Here is an 18,808-nt window from a genome sequence, read left to right as displayed (position 1 = left end):
CTCTTCCAGTCCTTATCTCCTTTCCATAAATTAAACTATCATGAATTAAATATTACTCATTACCTATATGTTTTTATATTTTCCTACATAAATCTATACAGTAGTTTTATAGAATGTTTACAGAATTATATCATATACATCTTTCTGCAAATTTCCATTTTCATACATTAATATAGCTAGTTTAACTTGCTTTGTGGTAATTTAATGTATGAATATGCCATAATTTACCATTTTCTTGCTTATTGGCATATAGGTTTTCTCCAAGTTTTTTACTTAGAAGCATTCTTACAGTGAATAACTAATAAATGGCTAGGAACAGAAAACCTAGCTTTTAAGGCTCTGTTATTGATTAATAATGCCTTTAGGCAAATCTTTATATTTTTAGGCCACCTTTTCTTTGGCCCTAACATTAACAATATATTCCATGGCACCAGTCTGAGTCAGTGCTTTTCAAATCATCCTCTAGAACAGTGGTTTTCAACTAGCGCTAATTTTGCCCCACAGGGGACATTTGGTCTGGAAACATTCGATTGTTTCCAGTAGGAAGTAGCTCTTGGCATCTAGTGAGTGCTTTCCCACTTACCATCCTACAATGCACAGAATAGCTAACAAAGATGATCTGGCACAAAATATCAGTTGTGCCAAAGTTAAGAAATCGTAGTGTAGAATTTGGCCCAACCTTTATACTAACCTGCTTTCAAAGGAACCTTGAGACAAATCACCACTAACCTCCGCTGTCAGTATTTTGCATTCTTATTTATACATACATCATAGCTGACTTCATACTACTACATTTAATAGTAGTTAACAGGAAAGTTAACTAACCTCCCTGGCTTTGGAATAGTCCAGGCAGTTGCAAACCATTGTGACTGAAAGTTCGTATTGCCATTGTACTGTTCCTGAGTTCCTCTCCATAATTTAACTAACTCTGTGCCAAAAGAAAGGGCAGAGCATGTATATTAAAATAGCTATCTGTCATTGGAGTAAAAAAATCAATGTGTGCCACCTTCACTGCATACCACAGCAGTACTAGGAAGATCTACATCTGGGGTTTCAGTCCCGTGTCATGGCTCTCTTTTTGTCTCTGACCCAGCACCATATTTAATTTTGTACCTTTACAATGTTTTCTAAGCCATTAACAAGAGTGTGTTGTACCTCTTTTTCTTTCTCAGTGGCAACTGTCATGTCTTTTTCCTTATATATAAACTGGTTGATTTAGTGAGATACATTTTGCCCAACAATTTTTCTTTGTTACCTTTTAGAACCCTTAGTAAAGTTTTTCAGTTTCCTCAGATCTTTATATCTTAAATATTACCCTATGCATTTACTATTTTTATTACTGTCTTACTTGGGCTTTAAAAATTAACCCTTATACTTTCTTACTGACATATATAAAAACTTTTTTTCCTGTGGTATTGGGAAGTTTAAACCTAGGGCCTCACACATGCTGAACAAGTGCTTGCACCATCCTGCTGTTATCTGCAGTGCTTTGTGAGAACTTGTTAAAGTAACTTTTAAATCTGACTGTTGTGAAATTGTTTCTTTCTGATGATTTCTTACTTGAAATTTTTGGATAACTCATAATCATGTTCAAGGAACTGGCTTTTTTTTTTCTTTCCAGTAATCATAGCATTTTTTATTGTCTTTTACTGCTTATAATGCTTAAGAATAATACATCCTAGCTACTATCCAGTAAACAAAAAAATAAAAATAAAAAATAATATTGGAGGTATGTAAAATTGTCATCAAAAGAAGAAAAACTAAGTATGTTTGTTGTCTTTACAGAATAAAAAATTACAATATTGGAGGGATGTAAAATTGTCAAAAGAAAACTAAGCGTGTTAGTTGTCTTTGAAACAGTTTGAAAAAGCATAGTATAGAGGTGTTTTTATTTTACTATAATTTTTAAATACTTTTTCAGTTTTTGGAAACCTTAAAAATTAGCCTAAATGTTGACATTAAGTATATATCAAATAACCAGTATCTTTAGTATTCTAATTCTTCTTTTTTAAAAAATGACTCTAGAGAAGATCAACAACTACGAACAAAGAACTGGCTCCAGTAAGCAGTTAGTTTGCTGTGAGCTGGGGAGTGCGCAAGTGGCACCAGCTACAGGTTGCTGTGAAGTGCTAGAAATACAGGACTCTGCACAAATAAGGAATGGTTTCATTAATATTTTGAATACTTGTTGCATACTGAAACCATATAATACATTTTTTCAGTTTAATTATATTTAATTTTACCCATTTTATTTTTTAATGTAGATACTAGAAAATTTCAAACTGTATGACATAACTCATGTATATGTTAGACAGCTGATTTAAATAACATAATTGACTTGTCTGGTTACTTTTTCGTATTTGGATTTTTTGTTGTTGCTTTTTGTGAGACTTGGTCTCCCTATATATAGCCCAGGCCTGCCTTGTATTCACCGTCCTCCTGCCTCAGCCTTCTAAGTGCTAGAATTACAAGCATATATTATCATGCTTGGCTTTCAATTTGTTTCTCTTCTGCTGTTCACTAAAGTTGTAAGGAATAGCCACCAGATAATTTTCCAGTATCTGCATGGTTATTCAAGAATCCACAGCCAAGATTTGTTCCAAAGGACAGTTCCAAGAGAGGCAAGGAAAATGCAGTGGACAGCATCTTGCTCATTTGTACTATACAGTAAGCCACATACTTCGAAACATGACTTACGGAATGTTCGCTCTGAGCTTGTCAGCCTATTTCCCTCTGTCCTTGCCAAAACATCTGATAGAATCTAAGTTTTTTAGGGTCACTTGAATGAATTATTCTCCTGATAGTAATCCTAACCCTAGACGGGCCTCATGTCTGTTAATTTGTCCATTCCCCGCCCCCTTCTTTCTTGTTCCTTTTTCTTTGCTTGTTTATTGTTTTAAGTTTTTGTTTTGTTTTAAACCTGTTCTTAACACTAGTCCTCATAAAGATCTATTAAGATGCGATTGAACAAATTATAAATCTGACCATTTTACCTGAGGCCATTTGGATTTCATTATTTTATCAATGCTAGGTAACATTTACTGAGCGTTTATTATAAGGATAGCCACAAGCATCTTACATACACTATTTCCCTTAAATAACTATCTTTTGCAGATAGGGAAATTGAAGCTCAGATTTAGTAAGTTGCCCAAGGTCAAATACTAGTCAAATTTTAGATTCAAATGTAGATTTGTCTTGAGATTTCCTCTCTTAAATACATGTTAGGTTGACTGATTAAGTATTCAGTTATAGACACATAATGGGCAAAGCTTTATTGACATTGAGCCAAGTATAAAATTACAGTAAGAAAATGATGTAGACAAAGTATAAAAGTTGAACAAATAAAGCCTATTGTTAGAGTCCCTTTTCATTTGAGGAAATCTTAAGAATTTTATTTGGTTCAACACTAAAAAGTGTAAGAAAGTATGGGTTTACTTCAAAATACTTACACAATTTCGTGCTTGGTTTTAAATTATAAGGACTGATTTTTTTTCTTCTTCTTAACCAAGTCTAATAAATTCCGTACCTCTGCTTTCCCCCTTCAGCTTTGATGCTTTAGTTCTTTCAAAACTGGTGTGTTCTTCAAATATGTGAATAATGTACATGAATGTGCTGCTTATTAACAATGCCTGTTTCCATTACATTTTTAGGGTCCTGGTTGCTGTTCAGATTTCGCAGTTTCTTTTCACTATGTTGATTCTACAACTATGTATGAATTAGAATACCTCATTTATCATCTTCGTCCATATGGTTATGTATATAGATACAAACCTGACTTACCTGAGAGTATACTAAAAGATATAAATCAGGCAAACAAAAACGAAGATGCAAAAGTAAAATTAGGCAACCCTTGAAAGCAGAGTATGAACAAGCTGAGATGGAATGTCAAGCACTGCACTGAAGGACTCCTACATTTCTGAAGAAGCCTCAAATCCCAGTGACTTGCCCATTCTAAGTGAACATTCCATACAGAAAGCTTTCAAATGAATGACTATAAACTGAAGCTTTTAATGAGCTGTGAAGTCTATTAAAATGTGTTTTGATACAGTAATATATAAATATGTATGTAGAATTTGTTTTTAAAATGGTGACAGGTAGAAGAACTGGAAAAGATTTTGTTTCCTGTTCCTGAACACATGTATTAATCACTTCAAAATTAAAACAGTTAAATTTGCTGAAACTGTACTGCACCATGTTAGTAACACAATACTAAACAGATCTGCCTTAAAGAAAATTTTAGAATATTGTTGCTCAGTGTTTATAAACTCATTTGTAGTATGATTAAAAAACAAACCACCAGCCTCCTAATTGTCTAATGAAAATTTTTCTGTGATTATTTATAATTGGCAGTATTTCTCCAAGAAGAAGGTAGAGTAAGAATGGCACTTAACTCTGAGTGCACTAATAAAACCACACTTCGAAATTACCGTGGACCTTGGCTACATTATATATTTAGCTCTAATTAATCTTGTGTCAAATCTCTATTGTCTGTTTTCTAAATGTTTGACTCTTAAATACCATTCTCCACTATTAATGTTTATTTATTCAAAGCATTGGCAACATTCTGTAAAACACGCATTTTAAAATATTTTGTTCCCAAATTCACCCATTGTTACTTATGGGTAACTAATAAATATTAAATTTAATGCTATCTGGGCATGCTTTTCTTATATCATTGCCACTCTCAGGAATTACTAAATGGCATTTTTAATCGATTATTTAGAACTCTTTCCAACTACATAATTACTGTTCCTTTTATTCTCATCCTGTTAATGAGACTTGTTTGTGCCTTTCATAGCTTGTTTAAAGCACTTTCAAAATTCGTTTTTATGTCTGATATGGCTGTTAAGACTGGCAAAATATTTTTAATGCAAGTTTTGTCCAGAATTAAACTGTAGCAACTGAATGCTTAAACAAACTAAAATACTACTTATTTTATAAGTAACAACTGTTTCATGCCAACTTACTATGGGATAATTGTCTTGTTAATGGATAATTCTAACAAAGCAGAATACCCATTCAAGACTGCCATCAAAAACACATTCATGAGGCTGGAAAGATGATCCATTGGTTAAGAGCATTAACTGCTCTTGCAAAGGACCCAGGTTTGGTTCCCAGCACCCACATGATGACTAACAATTTGTAACTCCAGTTCTAAGGGATCCAGTGCCCTCTCCTGGTCTCTGTGGGCACTGCATGTACATGGTGTACTTACATACATGCAGGCAAAACAAAGATACACATAAATAAATCAATTAAAATCACAAATGTATCGTTCTAACTTCAGTGACTCTCCATTTAAAGAATTTATGGAAAGATTAAAAGTTTTTAAGTTGCTTTTTTTAAACTCAGCAATATTGGATGAAAACAGTAATTTACTGATTTTTTTCATGAAATTATTAATGTTGAATATGATTTACTTTTATGCTAATTTTACATGACTATACTAAATTTATTGTGCCAAAACCATGACCCCTTTAGATGACATTATTTGAAAGTCTGTTCATTTCGGTGGCTAATTATGAATTACTCCGTCCACGTAATGAAAAGACAAGACAATCCAGTTTTCCCTACTGCGTTGGTTTGAGTTGTTTCCATGGTGATGTCTTCTACCAAAATTCAAAGCATTCATTCTGTGCTTTGAACAGCTCTTTACTGTGGTTGGGATGTAGATTTTTCTGTGCTCCAAGTATGCTTATGCTTCTTGGAAGTATAAATGCTTCATCATAAACATCCAAAAAACTTAACATTTATGCATAGAAGAATGCTGCAATGAATCTTGCACTGTCCAAATCAGGCAGCCTGGGTTTTAAGTTCTTGCTCCATCATCTGTTTTTGAAACCTTGAACAATTAAATTTTTCTGTGCCTCAATTTCCTCATCTATAGAGATAAGGATATTACCTACCTCACAGGAGTTTAATGAGGATTACATAAATGATGAATACACATGCATGGTTCTTAGAACACTGGCCCAGAATAGGGAGCAATAAAAATAAGGTTTTATTCTGTTACCTTAGAGTCTGAGTAATTTGATTTAAATGAATAAAATGATCAAATCAGACACTGAAGGAAATACTTATAATAGCTAGTATTCATCTAGTGCCTACTGAATACCAGGTACTACAAGTATTCTGTGTACATTTGTGTTAATCCTTACAAATTAGGTGTGATTTCCATATTGTAGATGAGGAAACCGGCTCAGAATTCAAGTAACATTTTCACTGTTACAAAGCTAGTAAGAGGGCTGGAATTTATACTTAAAACCTGTGTGTTGTATGTATCATGCCAACCTTAGGGTTAGTCATTTAGCATAATTCCTTTTCATATATGTATGTATGATACATGACATCTAGTATTGTTAGCCAATAATAGTCCAGTTAGCCAACTAAATTGTTAGAGTGACTGTTAAATTGTGATTCTCATACTCTTGCTTGGAGTTTGTTCAGATGACAGTCTTCAAGACCCCAAGCCCAGAAGTTCTGATTTTAGCATGGAGCCCAGGAGTATGTGTCTTACCAGACACCCTCTAGTGAAGTTGTTGAAAGAGCAATACTGGGAACTTGTCAGCTTGCAGCCCTTTTTGGGCCCCAGTCCAGACCTTCTAAATCATCAACTCCAGGATAGAGACTAGCAGTTTGGTTTAAATAAGCCCTGCAGGTGAATCTTACTCATCCTATGTTGAAAACCATTGCCTATTTACCTACATGATTTTGGTACAAATAGTCTTTGGAACTCACTCAGGATTTCTGCCCCACAAGAAAGGCATTTGAGAGGCATTTTTCAAAGACTTGATGCATGCTTTAAATCGGTGTACTCTATGTTAAAAGTAAAATACTGTAAAGGTAATTCAGAGGGTCAGTGGGTCATTGGTTTTGGCAAGTCTTTAGTTCTCCACAGTGACTATTAGGGCCCTCAAAAACCTGTAATTCTCCAGGGCTAGTCATTTCATATTGAGCAGGAAGGGTTCAGTAAGTACTGATACACATAATGAATTCATGAAAAGCATAGATAAATGAATGTCATAAACATGTTCACTTGTTAAAATTTTTCAATAGAAAGAGCAAAATACTACTTTATAATACTGAGAGTATTTTCTGCTAATTCATACCATCAACTTAAATTTCATCACTTTCAAAAATCATTTGATTATCCTATGATAAAATGAAGCAAAAAGTTCCGTGCATTAGAGCATATTTAAACTTTTAAGATTTCATGACCATGATACTTTAACATTTAGGTTAAGATCTTTGTCCTTTGAGTAAATGATTTTAGTGTGGTCTTCAAGGCATAGAGCTTTTAGTACAATCTCATAACAATATGTTTGTATTTTGTAGTGGTACATTCACAGATACAAAGCGGGTTTCTGTCTCAGAGTTTTGTTTTTCAAATAAATTTCGGAGATCATGTCATTATTATATAAAGATTAGAAAATAAACCACTGACCAGTTCTTACTTTTCTCTTAATGTGGTTAGAGTTCGACCATTAAGTTTACTAACTGGTTATTTAATTTGATAACCTCTTGAGCCTATCAGAATATCAGATTGAGCCTATCAGAATTATCGGATTCTTATACTGAAAGATTTCCTCATTTGTTGACCAGACCGTACTTAGCTTTTGTTATTTTTTTCACTTACAGTTCAATTCCTGTGGTCTTACTGTCTTTGATAGTCCTTTATGCTTCTGTTTTCTATCTACTCTTTTTTTTTTTTTCTTTTTTTTTGGTGTTTTTGAAGCAGGTTCTCCCTGTAGTTCCAGCTCTCCTGGAACTCACTATGTAGACCAGGCTGGTCTTGAACTCACAGAGATCTGCCTGCCTCTGCCTCCCCAAGTGCTGGGACTACAGACATGCGCCACCACACCTGGCTTCTATCTACTCTTAATGCTGGCTTTTTAAGGTTAATTTGGCTGCTTTGGATGGCCAGAATTTCTATCATGGATAATTTTATACCTGCTAGGTTTAGGTTTCCCTATGAAATTAAAAGTCTTCACAGTAATGTCTGCGGGTTCTCAGGATATTTGCCCTAATTAAAAGCCTATAACTTTAAAACAGTTCTACATCTACAATTATTGAAGGAAATAAAGTCGTTTCCCATCCTCTTAAAAGCAAAAAACAGACTCATTTGCTTCATTTCTATTTTCTGTTAGACCTGTCAGAAATATACATGGGAAATCTGGGACACAACGTATGGTATATTTGATGTTAAATGTAACCTCTATTTCTTAAAAAATGATTTATAGTTGTATATCAAAGTTGTGCTAGCAGTTGTAATGCTGATTAAAATGAGAACTGTACAAATTCTGTTTAGAGAAACGACTCTTAAAAGTTGTTAAAAAATTTAGAGTTGAATGTACTTCATTTAATCTCCCCTACCTCTGAAATTTTCAGTTTATATTAGTTAGGTTTGAATAACTTTGCGGGGCCCTATGTGAAGTACATTATTAGAGGGAAACTAATCTTACTGCTAAGCAGTGTGTTGTATTATACAGTGAATGTGTATGTTCTGGAATTAAAGACTATTTAATAGTGTCAATGAATGGTTTAAAGATGTCTGGTGACTTGCTTATTTTAAGTGATCACCATTAAGTTAGAAAAAATGTATTTTTAAACTTTTTAAAGTGCCTTTTGAGAATTTTTAAACAGCTGCATAAAATAAATTACCATGTTCAAAATTGTTTCATCTGTTTATTTTTAACTGATATAAAAGTTTGGGGATAATCTTTTATGGGTAGTTTGGGGATTTTTTTCCAAAGTTTTTCATTTTGAATAAACATGATTTTTCTGCAGTAAATATTACTTAAGGCAACAAAGTATTCCACGGTGATGTAGAATAGTTGGTGTAACTTTAAAAATTAGAACACCTAGTCAATATAGTTCTGAAGAGAAGGACAGGAGATATGGAGAGGGAGATATAACAACGAGGGAGGGAACAAGACAGGAGGAGAGAGATTGCTTTCCTGTTTCTTAATTTTGGGGCCTGTCATGTACACTGAGAAATCCATTTAGCTGACATGATTTTGGCAAGCATTAGCTAGATACTGTGGTGAGCAAGACATACAAGTTCCCTGTTATCAGAGTCAGAGTCCCTGCTGTCATTCTAGAGTCAGAAAATAAGTCAGTAAATGAGTGAACTAGTTGTTTGAAAGACATTTAGGAAAATAAAGTCATACAAAAAAGCTGTTGGAGATGTGAGCTCTCTTCTGCTCTGGCTTCTATGCCTTCAGCTTGCTGCCATGCCTCCTCCCCAAGTTGAAACTCTTCCTTCTGTAAGTTGCCTTGGTCAGGGTGTTTCAGCATGGCAATAGAAAAGTAAATACTGTGATATTTATGTTGCTAATTGACATCATTTTAACGTTATTTACCTAAATACATTGGGATTTTCTCTGTTAAATTTTCCAAGTATAATCTCATAGTACTAGAAAGAATATAGAGGCAGGTGGATCTCTGTGAGTTCAAGGCCAGCCTGGTCTACACAGTGAGTTCCAGGATAGCTGGAGCTACAGGGAGACCTTGTCTCAAAAAGATTTTATATATATACATAGGACTGCTGAATTCATCTCCTTGCTAAAAGGAAGAGCCCTACCTCAAACATATTTATAGTAGCTAATAATATTAACAGTATATGCTACCTAAGATTTTTTTTAACAAATGAACATTTAACAACTGAAGTTCAACAACTAACATTTTCCAAATGAATCTATGAGTAACACATGGAAGTGTATTGTAACAAGTTTATTTTTCTGATTAGTGCATTTAGTATTGCTGCCTAGAACTCTGCTCTTAAAACTGTCCCCATGCATCATCTGCCAAAAGAACCACCACTTGTTTGTGCTAATGGTTCTTAGATTCTGGTACTGATGTTTTTCTGCTTTTGTTCCAGGTCTGAAATTTTGTCTTTATATGGTGCAGTTGAACACAACACCTTACTTAGTAATAACAAACTACTCTTTTTTTTTTTTTAAATGAGTCTCAGTCCTAGATTGTTAGCTATGTGAGTTTATTAATGAATTTTGTAATGAAAGATAAATAGTGCTTCACTGTTCATAAATGAGGTACCTAGCAGTTTAGGTGAAATGTCTGATTAGGTTCTGTAAGCTACAGATTTGTTGCTATAGAGTTCACAGTACAGCACATTTCCACTCCTTCTCTTAGCAGTGCCGTCAGACTCGTTGATGGCACATAGGTTGAATTTCAGTTTCCACTCTCCTTGTTGTCATTGTTAGATTGTGGGGAAGTGATGATAAAACCCAGATAGTGGAAAAGTGATTCACCTTTTCCTTTCATTCTATGTCTTGTTATGTGTGTATGAGAGAGGTGTGGCTATTTTTAAAATTCCATTTCTTTAAAATATTAAAACTTGCCCTTCGTACTGATTAGCTTTATATAAACAGCTTTTCTCGATGAATTAAAAGTATGTGTTTAAAATAAATGGCCACAGAGATGATTTCTGGCTTATAAAATAACTTATAAACCTAACTACTCAGTTTTTCTCTGCCCTTTGCCTTTTGCTTTTTTATTTCTGCCTCTTTGAACCTTCCCTTTACTCTTCTATGTCTTTTCCTCTCTCCCTCCATTCCTCCCTCCCTTTCTCTCTCCCTTCTCAGTGGCAACAAAAGACTATTCCCAATTTCTATCAACAGGTACACTTTGAAAACTTGTTTTAAAATTTATTAATATCTTACATAAAGGAGAATTTTAGTTTTAAAAAATATTTTACTGTTTTTATTTTATGTGTATGAGTGCATTGCATGCATGTATGTAAATGCACCCACATTGTGCAATGCTCACAAAGGACAGAAGACAACTTTGGATCCCCTGGAACTGGAGTTACAGCTGTTAGCTGCCATGTGGGTGCTGAGATTCAAACCCGGCTCTTCTGTAAGAACAGGCAGTGTTCTTAACCCCTGAGCCATCTTTAGCTGCCATGTGGGTGCTGAGATTCAAACCCGGGTCTTCTGTAAGAACAGGCAGTGTTCTTAACCCCTGAGCCATCACTCCTGCCCCTACAGAATTTCAGTTTTCATTTAATCTAAGCAACTTTTCTATAAGTCCCTGAGAGATGACTGAGAATGCATGCTGACATTATAGTTTTCTCTTTCCTATGAAAATGTTTATGTCTAAAACCTATGTAGTGAAAATGTGGGCTCTTAAATGCATAGTATTCAATGAGACTCAGTCCTAACTTTTTACAACAATTGATACCATTTGACTAAAATGGCCCCGACTGGCACTGTGGTGAAGGAAGTTCTCTGGGACAGAGTTAGATGTATTTTCCTCACTTATTTGAAACAATGAAGAGAAGTATTCTCTGCTTTGCTGGAGGTGCTCAGACCACAGTGGGAAATGTGATCTGCATTATACAGCCAATAGTTGAAGGAAGCTGGCATCTCTTACCACTGCCAGCGGTCTTTGGAACCAGAGCTTCAAGTTTTGCTAGTGTGAGAAATAGCTGTTTCTCAGTTGAAAGGAAACAGCGTCAGATAGGAGGTGGAAGACAGTAAGGTGCTGACCTGATTCCAAGCGGGCTGAGGAATACAGAGGCAGGGCACTGAGAAGGGATACTTGCACTCATTCTAAAGAAATAGATTCAAGTCAGTTGTTACTGTAGCTCACAGGGTTCATAACTGGCTAAGGGTTATGATTACCTTTCTCTGTCAGTAATATGCATAGTACCTTGTAGTGCTATGAAAGCCAGCCAGTAGAGATGAAGCCTCAAGGTCAGTACCAGCTTGATTTCTCCTTGATTCTTCTGCAACTCGGGTTTGTTCAGCAATAGGTCTTACCATCAAGTCCGCTAGTGCAATACTGACACAAATATTACAAGAGTAACTGACCACCTTCTAATTAGATTTAAGGCCTACTTCACAAGATAGAGTTCTTACATGACTGTGTTGTCATGACCAAGAACCTGTGACTAGACAGGTCACAGACCATAGAAGAGAACTTATTACTATCATTTGGCTAAATAGACATAATATTAAATTGACTCATAACAACTTATTGTTATATCCAATATCTTAGTGCACCTCTCATCTCTCACCAAAGAAGGTTCTTCTTGCGGCACATGACAACACAGAGACCCACAAATGGTCACTGTACAGAGAATAAGAGCTGAAGAGTGCCCAACTCTAAAGGGGACTCCTTTATCATACCCTCTCCCTCCAACACTCAAGGATCACTGCAGAAGAGGGGGTGGAAATATTGCAGGAGCCAGAGGTTGTAAATGAATATAGAGAAACTGTATTTTCTGGACACTACATGCAAATTGTACATATAAACCCACAGCACCTATAGCAGCATGCATAAGACCTGTGTAAAACCAAGCCAGACGGGCTCAGCATGGATAGGGGAGTTGGGCAAGAAGCCATAGCCCTACCTGAGGATCTATTGGCATTTGACGGATCCTGGGAGAGGGACAGTCCATTTTTCTTACTGGTGTGATGCCTGGTAAGTTGACAAGATTCCTGGGGATAGACACACACCCAGTAGCACTTGGAAAACACAGATTACACTTGATAAACCTTAATGAAAAGATAAATAAGAGGACATGAAGTTGGGAGGAGGAATAGTAAATTGGAGGAGGAAAGGGGGAGGAGGTCTGAATATGATCAGTATATATTTTATGAAATTCCTAGATTCAATAAAAACATTTAAAAAAGAAACAGATTCAAAGTTTATTAGCCTAAAGCTCAGTTATCTCAAGGAGCTATTCATTGGTTTAATTGGCTTGGATCCATTTTTTGGTAGAATTTACTTTTTTTTTTTTAAGATTTATTTTATTGTGGGGCATGGTGACACAAGTCTTTAAGCCCAGCAATTGGAAGGCAGAGGCAGGCAGATCTCTATGAGAATGAGGCCAAACTGGTCTACATAGGGAGTTCCAGGGCAGCTGGGGCTGCAGAGAGCTCCTGCCTCAAAAACACCAAAAAAAGATTTAAGATGTATTTTATATACATGAGTATTTTCCCTATATGTATATACGTGTACCATGTGTGTGCAATGCCAACAGAGGCCAGAAGGGGCATTAGATCCCCTGGAACTAGCGTTTCAGACAGTTGTAAGATACTGTTGTGTGCTGGGAACCAAACCTGTGTCCTCTGGAAGCTCAGGCAGCACTTTTAGCCACTGAGCTATCCATCTATCCCCTAGATCTATTCTTTCTAATTATCAAGTTCTCATCCTTTTGAAATGACTGGGCCCCTGACATCATGAAGCAAGGTAGGTGTTCAATCTTAAAGGTTTTCAGAACTAGCAAATAATAACCAGAAAGTAAAGAAGAGAAATTGCATTTCATAGAGTGAACCATCTCTTGGGATAAAAGACCAAAATATGCATGTATTCTAAGTCAGCTTAGTTGAGAAAGAAACATTTTTGTAGACAAAAGATTTATTTCAGAGTTCAGGATTAAAATAGTCCTGTCTCACTTAAAATTCTTCATTCCTATATTACCTCTTTTTTCCTCCCCACTGCTGCACAAGTGCTCTGCCACTGAACTATATCCCTGAACCTAAACCAGCTCCCCCAACTCCCCACCCCTGCTTTTCATTTTGAGACATGGTCTCACTAAGTTGACCAGGACAGCGTTACATGTACTCAGGTAGTATTGAACTGGTGCTCTTCCTGAGTACCTGAGATTATTTATGTGAGCTACGAGGCTCAGTTTCACTTCTGCCTCTTGAATTACAGCATATTTTTACCAAGTTTGCTGCTACTTATTACCAAATATTTAACTCAAGACAAATTCAACCTCTAATCAAACATTTAACCAATATTTGATTGTCTACTACTTCAAATAAAGTATTATATAATAGGGCAAATGATTTTTTAAAATATTTTATTATTTTATGTGTATGTGTGTCTTGCCTGCATGTAAGTAAGCACACCTGTGTTGGCAGCAAATGATTTTTTTGTTGTTGTTGGTCTCAAGGAACTTACTTTCTATGAGGCAGAAAATGAAAATTTTTAAAAAGGTAGTTACATGTGCTTGGACTGTATATTCAGGCAGAGAGTGTGCTAGTTGGCTTATGCTACAATTATTCCATTGAATCTTTAAACATGTCCTGGTAGTAGACATAGCTATCCCATTTGTAGATGAAGAAACTAATTTACCCAAGTCAGGGTAGATGACAAGGAGCAGGATCAGTGTTTCAATGTGTCAATGAATTAGGTCTCAGACTCTACACTGTAAGGCTTTAAAAATGAGCAAAGAAGAAAGAACTTTTCATAAGCATGTCTTCTCTCTCTTTTTTACTGTCAGTGTGGGGTTTTGCGCATGCATGTGCGTGTGTGCGTGTGTGTTTTCCTGTTTTGTTTGCCAGTTGGATTCTACATGATGACTTTGTGTTTACCCACACTGTGTTTACCCTAACTTCATGAAGATGACCTCTTCCATCCTAGGTCGCCATAGTCAGAGGTAATTTCTTCAAATATTCCAGTGGCTCAGGGAATACCACAAAAATTGTGTCCATTTTATTTAATTACATATATACATGTTTATGTTTACCTATGTTTTGATACATATAGTATCAGGATGTTAGTACTTGCAAATTCAAGATACATTATCTAAAACATTTTGCCGATAGAATATACCATCAAAATTTTTGTTCTTGCCTAAACCAGAGTCACATCGTGACACAGCAATTGTCCTGGTGTGCTGGAATCCTCAGAGAGAACTGCTGGTCTTGAGTTATAGACAGGAACAGCCAGTGTCCCTGTTGGTGTCCTACCCAGATCCTAGAAAGTTTGATTGTCAGGCCTCTTTACCCAATAGAGCGTTGATACCTACTTGGTATATTATCAAAACCTTTCAAAATAAAAGGAAAATATTTTGCTCTCAGTTCTATAAAGTTTTAGTTGTATCTTAAGTATTGCTCATAACAAATCATCTTAAAGAACAGTTTGTGTTATACATATTTTCGTTTCCCCTGCAGTGATTTCATTTATCCATATTTGAATATCCTGAAGTGCCTAAAATATGGTCTTTTCTAGATTGCCACAGTGTGGTGGTTTGAATGAAAATGTCCCCCATAGGTTCCAAGTATTTTGAAATTTTATCCCCTGGTGGTGGTGCTGTTTGGGGAGGTTTTAGGAGGTATGATCATGCTGGAGGAAGTTCGTCACTGGGGGCAGGCTTTGAGAGTTCTTAAGCCTTGCCGGATTTCTAGTTTTTCTGTTTCCTGTGCCTGCTTGAAGATGTGAGCACTCTACTTTCTACTCCAGTCACTTCTTCTCACTATGCCTCCAGGCCATGATGAACTCTCATCCCTCTGGAACCATAAACTCAAACTCTCCTTCTGTAAATTTCCTTGGTCATGATATTTTATCACAGTAACAGAAAAGTAAGTAATACACACAGAATGTAAAAGACAAATCCTGTTGTAGAAACAGAATTACAAATAAGTGAGCAGAAACTCATAAATTTAAGGAATACTGTAAAAATGAGAAGGTCCATACAATAGGTTTTGAACCTCTGGGTTCATAATTTAATAATAGCTGTACATCTTGAAAGCACATAAAGAAAGAAGATTTTAAGTGGCAGTAGCTTTCTCTACTGGATGCCCAAGTTGGAAATGAAACTTAGTGAAGAATCTCAAAGGTTGCCAGTGATCAGAACTGAATATTTGTTAACCTGAAGCACCTAAAAAAAGGGCAGTTGAAAGAACCAGATGCTGTACAGGAAAAGAAAAAAAAATTGAACATGAAGTAAGAAACTCCTTGGACAATCATCCCTCAAGCACCCCCTGCCCATATCCAGCTGTCAGTATGAAAATCCTCCCTCTGTATCACTCAGTGCCTTCTACACAGAGACTTCATCCTGACAAGACAGCTTAAGCTTCTGAAGTACACTGGCTCTGGATGTCAAGGGGGAAATGCTACTTCTCTGACATAAACCCATCAGCCCATCCCTTGACAAGATGAAGGGATGCTTAAAAAATGCTTTTCTCTTTTTAAATATTTAAAATGCTTCTCTCTTTTTTTGTGTGTTAGTTTTCACAAAACAGACAGAAAAGTACCAATCAAGAAATTAACCCCCACCCCAAATTAACCAGTGCTATAGTTTGCATATTCACTGCCATCTTTTTTTTGGGGGGGGGTTGGGCCAATCAATAACTTATTTAGTAAGTGGTTAGATTTATTATTTTTTAAAAATTAAGGTACAGGGGCTGGAGACATGGCCCAGCAGCTAAGAGCACTGGCTGCTCTTGCAGAGGACCCAAGTTCATTCTCAACACACACATGACAGCTAACAATCATCTGTAACTCCAGTTCCAGGGGATATGACACCTCTTTTGACCTCTGCAGACATTTCACAATATGGGTGCACTTACATACATATATGAGTGACATAATACACTCATATACATAAAATAATAAAATATTTTTTAAATTAAGGTACAAAGATTAAAATTTAAGTAATAGAACCCTGGAGTCCTCCTATCTAAAACTAGTCCCAGAATCTACCTATGCATAAATGTAAACTAGAACAGTAGCCTAAATGTGTAGTTAATACTACTTTTAAAAATATAATTCTTGGGGATGGAGAGATGGCTTAGCAATTAAGAGCACTGACTGCTCTTGCAAAGGACCTGGGTTCAGTTCTCAACACCCACATGGCAACTAACAACCATCCATAATTCCATTTCCAGGGAATCTGACTCCCTCTTCTGACCTCTGCTGGCATTGTATGGCATATATGCAGGCAACACATATGCACACAAACATTTCTTGATAAATATACACACACACACACATATATGTGTGTGTGTGTGTGTGTTTCTTGAGAATCTGCAGATTGACCTAGAGTGAGGCTGGGCCAGCATCTAAGCAAAAACAAGGTCAAGTCACTTCAGTGAAAGGAAGGGACAGAAGGAAAAATAGCACACTGGCTTTCAGCTTCTCCATGGCAACGTTAGGTGCTAAAGCAAAGCCCATCATATTCTAATGTTGACTGAGAAAGGCCAAACTGATCTCAAGTATAAAGACTAGTAGGAGTTGTCAGAGAACATGTTAGTAGACACTGAAATTTAGGATAATGAAGCCCATTTAAAATAAGAGGAACAGAAGACATGTTTATATTTGCATTATTTAAATACAAAATTAAGATAGAATATGGTTATAAATCTTGATACAGAAAAAAATGACTGACAGATGGGAAAATAGAAAATGGAAAGTGTTTTAATATTTATTATTTTTATTTAATGTGTATCAGTATATTGCCTGCAGGTAGGTGCAGTTGTGTCATGCAATGTCCATGGAAGTCAAAAGAGAGTGTCAGATCCCCTGGAACTGGAGTTAAGGATAGCTATTAACCATTATGTGGGTGCTAGGAATGGAAGCTGGGTCCTCTGCAAGAGCAGCTAGTGCTCTTAACCACTGAGTCATTTCTCCAGTTGTGGGAATGGAAGGTCTTAATTGCTTTTACCTTTCAGAAGATAACAGAAATTTTGTAAAGTTTTCTTTTTTAATTTTTGTTTTATGTGTATGAGTGTTATGCCTGCATGTAGTGCACCCATGTTGTATGGTGCCCACGGAGAACAGAAGAGGGTGTTGGATTCTCTGGAACTGGAGTTTTAGACAGTTGTTAGCCACTATGTGGGTTCTGGGATTCAAACCCCAGGTCTTCTGCAAGGACAAGTAATGTTCTTAAACACTGAGCAATCTCTCTAGTCCCACAGATTTTGTAAATTTTATCCCCCAAGAAATGGTAACAGAATATTCTCAAAATGGTATAGTTACAAAAAACTCCTAAAAATATAAAATATTAATATTATTGAAATCCAAACCCGAAAACACAGGCCATGGAGCAAAAGATAAAGAATTTTAAATAGAAATTGTAACAAAATGAAAGAACTAAGACATTAACCCCATCCCCACACACACCCATGGTACTAGAATTGGGAGGAAATTCATTGTCATTGGGTTCTATCTTGAACATTTAAAAAATCCTAATGAATTTCACAGTAGAGATGATTTAAGGGGAAAAAGAAGTGCCGATCCTCCACCACTGGAGTTTTAACAACCAGGGATGAAGAATGGCCTCAGGTATTTTTGGCAGCATTTCAAGTAAGCAGATAGAAAGGGAAGGATCCACTTTGTTAGTAAGGAAATGAAGGCTGAGGAGGATGGGCTTTAATTTCTGCGTTGAATACTGGCCTTATTTAGAAATGTCTTCACTGATGTAACTGACTAAGGATCTAGAAATGAGATCATTTTGATGTCCTTTGAGAGGGGAGGTGAGTTGACACAGAGAAACAGAAGGATATGAACACAGAGACAAGATTGAAGTTGAGTTCCCACAAGCCAAGGAACACTGGGTGCCACCACATACTGGGAGGGGCAGGTATTCTCCCAAGAGCCTTTGGAGAGAGTATAGCCATGCCAACACCTTAATTTCACACTTTGAGTAGTTCTAAAACTGGGAGTTTCTGCTGGTTTAAGTCACTGAGTTTAAGTCACTGAGACACAGCCTTTTTTTTTTTTTTTTTTTTTTTTTTTTTTTAACTTACAGCAGCCTAAATAAACAGTACTTATTGCAAAACAGCTGGAAAGTGTCCATGAAGGGTTCAACTTGAGGCATCGGACTCCAAAGGCCTTGGGGATGAGAGAGAACATGCTGTGCAGTGACAGTCTACTTCCTGGACAATTCTGTTTAGCCTAGAAGTCAGATTCAGTGGCACTGCCTTTTCAAAAGCACTTCCAACCTGTTCAGCACACTCTCCACCCTGGACTTCCCTCTAAAGCACTCGGCACAAGTTTTTAAACTAATTAGCTTTTAACTATGTAAGGGGGTTGTTATGCCCAATGAGAG

General features: G+C 36.3%; 1 protein-coding gene and 1 non-coding gene across 6 annotated transcripts in view; both read left to right on the top strand.

The window, feature by feature from the left end:
• C1galt1 (core 1 synthase, glycoprotein-N-acetylgalactosamine 3-beta-galactosyltransferase 1) overlaps positions 1 to 5,436 on the top strand; it is a 44,524-nt gene extending 39,088 nt beyond the window's left edge. For all 5 annotated transcript variants that reach the window (XM_029557233.1, XM_017794896.2, XM_029557232.1 and 2 more), the window contains one exon: positions 3,651 to 5,436. In XM_029557233.1, the coding sequence (XP_029413093.1) occupies positions 3,651 to 3,854 (204 nt within the window). In that variant the 3' untranslated portion in view covers positions 3,855 to 5,436. The remainder of the gene's footprint in view (positions 1 to 3,650) is intronic.
• Positions 5,437 to 14,608: 9,172 nt separating this feature from the next.
• LOC115067971 lies at positions 14,609 to 14,738 on the top strand. The gene has a single exon (XR_003847330.1). It is a non-coding gene; the product is annotated as a small nucleolar RNA SNORA3/SNORA45 family (small nucleolar RNA).
• The last annotated feature ends 4,070 nt before the right edge of the window (positions 14,739 to 18,808 follow it).

The sequence above is a fragment of the Nannospalax galili genome, unplaced genomic scaffold (genome assembly GCF_000622305.1).
Source record: "Nannospalax galili isolate Female #2095 unplaced genomic scaffold, S.galili_v1.0 scaffold187, whole genome shotgun sequence".
Lineage (NCBI taxonomy): Eukaryota > Metazoa > Chordata > Mammalia > Rodentia > Spalacidae > Nannospalax > Nannospalax galili.
The sequence above is the reverse complement of the archived record's forward strand: the minus strand, read 5'-3'. Positions and strand labels throughout refer to the sequence as shown.